The sequence below is a fragment of the Erpetoichthys calabaricus genome, chromosome 12 (genome assembly GCF_900747795.2).
Source record: "Erpetoichthys calabaricus chromosome 12, fErpCal1.3, whole genome shotgun sequence".
NCBI lineage: Eukaryota > Metazoa > Chordata > Cladistia > Polypteriformes > Polypteridae > Erpetoichthys > Erpetoichthys calabaricus.
The window spans coordinates 91,079,997-91,088,191 of NC_041405.2; the positions used below are offsets into that span (position 1 = coordinate 91,079,997).

Below are 8,195 nucleotides of genomic sequence, written 5' to 3' on the forward strand. Positions count from 1 at the left end.
TGACGCTATCAGAATTACTAGATGCTATAAACTCACTTCAGAGCGGGAAAGCAGCAGGCCCTGATGGCTACCCTATAGAATTTTATAAGAAATTCTCCACTCAGCTAGCTCCCCTCTTATTAGCAACATTTACAGAACCTAGAGACAATCACATTCTACCTCAAATTTTTCACCAAGCATAAATCACCGTCTTTCCTAAACAAAGTAAGGACTTATTACAATGTGCATCATACAGACCAATTTCACTTCTGAATAATGATGTTAAGATACTCTCCTAAGTCCTAGCTAGAAGGATAGTGAAAGTGCTGCCTTCGGTAATATCACAAGATAAGACTGGATTTATTAAAGGCCGACACTTAGCTTCCAATCTTTGACGCCTGTTTAATATAATATATTCACCTGCAAAGTCAAACACCCCAGAGATATTATTATCATTGGATGCAGAAAAAGCATTTGATATGATTGAATGGAACTACCTTTTCACTACATTAGAGAAATCTCGGTTTGGCCCGAACATTTCTGCATGGATCAAACTACTGTATACCAATCCAGAAGCTTCAGTTTGAATTAACAACATTTGCTCAGACTACTTTCAGCTAGAACATGGTACCAGACAAGGATGCCCCTTGTCACCACTGCTATTTGCAATTGCCATTGAACCACTGGCAGATCACTGTTGAAATGCTTATCAGATAAAGGGGATTATCAGAGAAGGTATTGAACAGAAAATTTCTCTATATGCAGATGATATGGTACTGTATATATCAGACCCACAAAATACTGTGCCTGCAGTCTTAACAGCACTTAAAGAATTTCAAAAGATCTCTGGTCTCAGAATTAATCTGAATGAAAGTGTGCTCTTTCCAGTGAATTTTCAAGCATACAATATTATATTGGACACCTTCCCTTTTATTATTGCAGATCAGTTTAAATACCTAGGGGATAATATCACAAGTAAACATAAAGCTCTTTATCAACAAAATTTCGCCGTCTGTATGGAGAAAATTCAGCTAGACTTGCATAGATGGTCAACCCTTCATCTCACTCTAGCTGGAATAATTAACGTTGTTAAGATAAATAATCTTTCTAAGCTTCTCTTTTTATTTCAAAATATTCCAATATACATCAATAAATAATTTTTAAGCAATTAGATTCAACCATAACCTCATTTATTTGGAACTTAAAACATCCACGTATCCAAAGAGCGACCCTACAAAGACCTAAGCCAGAAGGTGGCATGGGTCTACCTAACTTTCAGTTTTATTACCGGGCAGCAAACATACAAGCTATAAAAACCTGGACACAAATAGATCAACATACACAGGTTTGGTCCACAATAGAAATAAAATCCTGCAGTACTTCTTTATATTCCATGCTTTGTGCCCCAATAAATGGAAGTTATCGCTAATATACTAATAACCCAATTGTGCTTCACTCACTCAGAATATGGAACCAATGTAGAAAGCATTTTAAGATGAAGAATCTTTTATCGGTGGCACTTCTGCATGAGAACCACCTTTTTCAACCCTCGCAAACATATGCAGTTTTTAATATCTGGAAAACATTTGGGATTAAATTGCTTAGAGATCTTTATATAGACAACATCTTTGCATCCTATGAACAATTACATTCTAAATTTAACTTTCCAGCAACACATTTCTTTCACTATCTTCAAATTAGAAACTTTGTTAAACAGAACCTGCCCGATTTTCCTCATTTGCACCTTCCTCTATGCTGGAAAACATATTGCTCAGTTTTGAGGACACAGACAGCATTTCTGCAAAGTATAAAATTATTTTACAGTCCCTCCCTTTCAAAGATCCAAGAGGACAATGGGAAAAGGATCTCTCACTCAACATATCAGAAAAGGAGTGGAAGGGAGCAATGCAGAGAATTCATTCGAGCTCCATTATCGCAAAGCATACAATTATTCAACTCAAAGTTATATATCGAGCACATGTGTCTCACTTAAAACTGTCCAAAATGTTTCCAGGGAAAAACTGAACCTGCGAATGCTGCAATCAAGTTCCAGCTTCACTGGGTCACATGTTTTCGGCCTGCACCAAATTAACATCATTCTGGACAAACATTTTTAAGTGCCTTTCAGACAGCCTTGGGGTCACAATCCCTCCTAACCCATTAACAGCTGTGTTTGGTGTTCTTCCAGATGGGCTTAAAGTGGAGAAGGACAAACAAACTGTAATTACCTTCACTACACTATTGGCACGCAGACGTATTTTGCCAAACTGGAAGAATCCTAACTCTCCTCTTTTAAGTCAGTAGGTAACTGATGTTTTATATTATTTGAAATTGGAAAAAATCAGATTCTTAGTTAGAGGATTTATGCAGAACTTTTTCAAAACCTGGCAGGATCTAATCAATAATATTTTAGAATAAACTCTTAAAGCACTGAGGAAGTAGAGATTCTCTTCCCATTTCTTTTTCTTCTCCACTTATCTTTATCCACCTATCAACTCATCAATTTATTTATTTTTACTAGCTTTAAGTTTTACTCCGTTGGCCAAGCTCTCTTTCTCAGGGGTGGGGGTTGATTTGTTTTCAATCCTATTTTTTTATACAAATTGACTATTTGTATGGAATGATGACAACAAAATCAATAAAAAAAAACTGACTGGATAAAAAGTTGCCAGTAGCATTTGAATTGGGTAAAACTTTAAATGCTCGCAAAGTAGCATGGATTTGGATAATTCTCATTTGTTCAGTCTCTGGTGACCAACATGCCCTATGATCTCTAAAAGATGCCCTTTGTAACACCTCACATGTTTATTAAAAAAAAAATTTAAAAAATTAAAAAAAAAGATAACGATACAAGAACAGGTAAGATTTATAAACTAAATACTACTAATAGCAATGGTCTTTTTTGTTGTTGAGTTTGCAACTTTTTTTTTTTTTTAAATCCATGTGCATATAAGATAAACTCTAGTCTACATAAGAAGCTCAATCTAGGTTAAGGTAGAGCCAAATAATATTTTGTCCAGATGGGTCAAGCCCAATTTTAATAATTTGACCAAACTGTTTTTAGTCTTGTTTATGGATGAAAACTGATCAAAAAGTGAGATAATACTGACTAAGGCCTTGAGCATTACTTTAGCTGAATCCACAATGATTTATGTATTAATATAATCTCTTATGTAGGTTTTAATAATTATTACAGATTCTTAGCTAAAGCTGCTCTAACAGGTGGTGCACACAGGGAGTCTATGAAAGATGCTAAGCATGAAAGCAGATCTGTAGCTGGTTAAAATATACCTCAGTAGCTCAGTGGTAGAACTGGTGATCGTGACTCTCAAGGGTACACATTGGTTTCCAATTAAATTTGTCTCCAATTTGAAAACCATTCTTAAGTATGAAGTGGTAAACTATTTTTCTCCCATTTTATCTTCTTGAAACAATTGATACTTATATCTTGTAATCAAAATGTGTGCTATAGAATGCAAGTCTTCTTGCAGTTCCAAATGAAACTGTAAGAAGGTATATCATAGGAAGGAGAACCTTTAGATAGGACCTCTAATCTTCTACCTACCTGTCAAGATAATAGATGTCTCATTAATCTAGGTATTTCAATTAAGGATATTTATGATATCATATTTGTGTTAGATCTGCTTATCTGGCTATTTCAATTGTGTTATTATCCATATATCCATTTGCTGATTTTGTCTGCAAATTACTTTCACTAGCTGTTACCAAGCCTTGCCATTAAATTTCTTTGTCCAGCATTTGTATTGGCCAACATTGTTACCAAAATTACTCTTATGCTCTTGCAATGTGGCCTCAGAGCAGGTTATACTAATTCACTGTATCAGTAATGTTACTTTGAATTGGATTCTTGATAACTACACAAAAACATCCAATAACTTGCACTTTGGCATAATATATGAATTATAAAGGACAGTCTAAGTCACAAAAGGGCCAGTCTATGACATTTTGTTTTCTCTCTTTAAAGCTGAATATTGCAGTTGCACAACACCAGAATATTTTCAGGTGTGAAAGACAAAGGTTTGTAGATTATAATAAATAAAGCCAATGTGTCATAGTTCAAGCATCATCATCTGCAACTGCAGATGATAAAATGTCTCACTATTCTTTCTGCCTGCTCTACCAGGCTCATAACCAGCCATGTGGTGGTGTTTTACCCAGATAGTATTGATGCTCTGACTAATTGTCTGATTTTCACTACAAAAGACTATCAGCGATCAGTAAATTGGCTGATCACAAAAAAGTTTTTTTCTAATCCTGCTTTTCCAAACATTATGATAATTTAGTTGTAGTGTTCCTGTACACAAAGTTATTATAATAGTTAAGCTAATACAATTTTGTTTTGGCTGCAAACGTCCTGTAAACAGAGGGCAGCAAGGCAGTCTTAACCAGAATGGAATATTTGGCTTTACAATAAAGAAAGTGGAGTGAGAAAAAGAAATCTGGTGAGTCGTACTGTGCAATTAGACGAATAGCAAGATGGAAAGAAAAAACACTTTAATGAATTCAGAGTTTTTTATATTGTCACAAGTAAAATGGATACTGCTGGTCTGAGTTTAGATGGTGAGCAAATTTGTGTTTAGCACAGCAGCTCACAGTATCAATTAGAAAAAGAAAAGATAAAAGAACACTTAAAGAAAAAAGAAACCCTTGAATAAATATACTTTAACGTGCATTAATGATTAAAAATGATTAAAGCCTAAAAGTGCACATATTTAAATTTAAGCAGTGTTTAGCTTCCAATATCAGTTTATTGAATCAGTGCGTAAGAATGTTTTTTTGTTAGACAAATTGTGAAAACTACTTAATTTTTGTTTGTAAATTAAGCTTTGTTTTAGATAGATACACAACAGAAAAAATTAAACAAAATGACCATAATTGTTATGAAAATAATTTTATTTTCTTTCATGCCATATAAACTGTGGATAAATACTTTTTGTACACGTTTTATTAGTAAAAATTATGTATTTTAAGCAAAATTATTTTTTAGTATTTTACAGTCACTAACAACTCTTCAGAACTTCATTTTGTTAATAAAAGATGAACAGGCAACACATGTGGTCAAGTTTAACTATAAAAATACCAATGTTAACAGTTTAATACAAAACATAAGGCTCCTATGCATCTGGTCATGCAGGAGCTTTGTATAAATTTTTTTTAAAGGGATAAAGAAAAAAGGAAAAACACCCAAAAGAGAGAAAAAAAGGGGAATCGGTTTTAGAATTGGCCAGTTCAGTATTCAGATGTTTCAGATGTCATACAAGTTTATACATACTTTCATGAAAATTTAAAATACAGAAAGGTGCACGAAAGTACTTAAACAAATTGCAGAATATTGATAAGACTACTATCAAACTGAGACTGCATTCTGATGCAAAGCAAAATAAATAAACAAACAAACAAACAAACAGAATATGACTGCTCTTGCATTTTATAATGGAGAATATGGGTGCTGGGGTCTCATTGTGGAAAAAAAATTACTGAATACGTTCAATTTTATTAAAGCCAAAATGATTAAGAGTACTGAGCCACATCTGGAGATTGCACAAATGACTGCAGTACATTAGTGTCGGTTTAAAAAGGAAAATACTACAACCAATCAATTATTGTTACTTAACATTGTGCAGAGTACAAGTATAAAAATATTTATTATTAATGTCTTCTGAATGTTATACTTTTATATGGGAACTTAACTCTATTCTGTTCTATAATTATTCACTCTGACTTATTTTTGATTGTTAATTAGTAGATATTTATCAATATTTATGTTACTTTCTAAAACTATTTAGTATACTTCCATGTATTTGTTATTTTAACTTGTAATTCGTTAATTTCTCCTTGGTTTACTTAATTAGAAAAAAGTTTTTTAGATGTGTGAAAGACTTTTGCTGTACATAAGAGAAGTATTCCATCTACATTATGTAATAATTTGTCTAGTCCATATACAGTGATTAAAGTAGTTCAGGTACTTTATAATGTAATAATAATAAGAATCACCATGAGGCACTGAAAATAATGTAACATACTTTAGCAAACAAAATAGAAATTGCATAACAATTTAAATAGACAAAGCCCTCTAATTTTGTCATTTAACTCCACTATGAATATCAAATAACAGGTATAAAATGAAACCTACCAAATAGATGGCAGCATAGAGTTCTGAAGAACATAAGTCCGATCCAAAAACAAAAATATACTTCTTATCATGATCTACAATTAAAACAAACAAATAAACTGTATTTTATAACACTTTACACTATGTGTTATTACCTATTTACCACCTTTGTTAAATATCAGGATTGTGCCGATATGAGTGATTAAATGAGGAATGTTCTATAGAGTGATGCTATAACAAACCAGCCAGGCTTCCACTCAAGAGTATTAAATCCATATTGTGCTTTAAAAAAACACCTTTGTCAAGATAAGCAATTAAAAAAATAACAGTTGTTAAACTTTTCACTGCTATAAAAATGTGTACATCTGTACTTATTAACAACATAACTTTTACTGAAAACTGGAGGTTAGAAACATTATATTAAAGAAATTATGGAACTGAGCAACAAGTTTAAAAACATGTGACTTTGCATCAAATCATACAAACTAAAGAGAGACAACCATAGATATTTATAATTATAGCTTCCCTGAACAGACAATGAGGTGTGCCTCGGTCTTTCCTCAACTAAGATATCAAAAGAAAATAATAAATGTAACAATGAAGTAATGTTTCTTTTCCAAGAGCTATATAATGAAACAAACAATTGGTGGGATATAAGTCAGTTAAGATAAAAAGTGAATATGCCAACCACATGACATACGAAGCAGGCAGTGAAGAAAAAGGCAGATTACTTTAAGTTTTGCTAAGAGTAATATTTTTCCATACGTGCTCACCAACTCCAGTTCTGTGCTAACTGAAACACTAAATCCTAATAAATAATGAGAAGTTGTGCATTTACTAAGAAAAAAAACTAGGAAATCTGTGTTAAGGCTGCACACTAAATATTGTATATTAATCATGAATATATTTATGACTGCTTAAATACCCTTATTGTGCAAAATAATGATTACTGCATTCCATTTAATACTACTGCCCTTGACTGATATTTCCCAGGTACAGACTGCTCTAGGTAACAAATGCATATTGTAATTAGGCACAGACACATTCACTAAGCATGAGTGCACATCACAGGACTTAACTACATGCTAAATGCATTTTAAGGAGTCTGATCCCAAAGAATATTTTTATTTTCTGTTCAAAGCAGTTTCCAAAAAAATTAAGAATTATAAAAAAAGTAGACTACTTGACAACTGTAAGATGTTTACATGCCAAAATTAAACCACTGTCACTTCATTGATTTACTTCACTGTTTCAAGTAATTGTCATGCTTGTTAGTTTCTGTGTTTCAGAACACAGTAACTTACAGCTGTCTGCCTTTGCCACCTCTCATCCACTCACTTGCACTGGATCTCTCCACCTCCTGCCTTCCCTTTGTTCATCTTTCAACCTCCTTTTGTTTTCTTTTCTCTTTGTTTCTCTCGATCTCCCCCTTTCTTTCCGATCAGCTTTACTTCTCAGTCTAGTACTCATGCTTCCCTTTTAAATCATGGACATGGCACAGCTGCGGCAATCAGCAGTTCCCAGTGCCAATAGGATCATGGCCAATCCTGCACGTGTGCACTAAGTGCATGACCGTCTGCTCCCGCATCGCACAGAAGGAACCACTTTCGCCATGTTACCACACCCCCACACAAAGACACGAGAGTGGCAATTATTTATTTAAAATCTGCCTACCAGCCGCGGTTTGAGCACTCACTCAAACTTACAACTGCATATTATTTCATTGATTGGTACACCTTAAAATCTTTACTCTTGTCATTCAGATCCACAGCCTTTTCCGTCCTTCACCTTAAACAGTAGTATGTGTGACATTTCATATATTAGACTGTCTTTATGTATACGGACTTATATGAAGATTAAATCAAATTTTAGTATACACCAACACAAGAACTAAAGAAACTTCAGAGTTCACAGTATGTTAAAAGTTAAGATATAGAATTATATGTATAAATATAAAATATGCCAATCCTACCGATTACTAGTTGAAAAGAACCTTAAGCTTACTTGAATTTCAGATTAACTTTCTTTTTATTACTATTTAAGTAAAAATGCTTTTAGCACCAAAACTTACCATTTGTCTGCA

At 33.4% G+C, this 8,195-nt stretch overlaps 1 protein-coding gene across 5 annotated transcripts in view; it reads right to left on the minus strand.

Moving 5' to 3' along the window:
• Positions 1-8,195, minus strand: part of cul4b (cullin 4B) — a 98,010-nt gene that overhangs the window by 41,656 nt on the left and 48,159 nt on the right. Inside the window, exon 5 of one of the 5 annotated variants that reach the window (XM_051934947.1) lies at positions 6,134-6,207. The exons of the other annotated variants lie outside the window; for them this stretch is intronic. Within the exon in view, the coding sequence (XP_051790907.1) occupies positions 6,134-6,207 (74 nt within the window). The remainder of the gene's footprint in view (positions 1-6,133; positions 6,208-8,195) is intronic. 5 annotated transcript variants of the gene reach the window in all.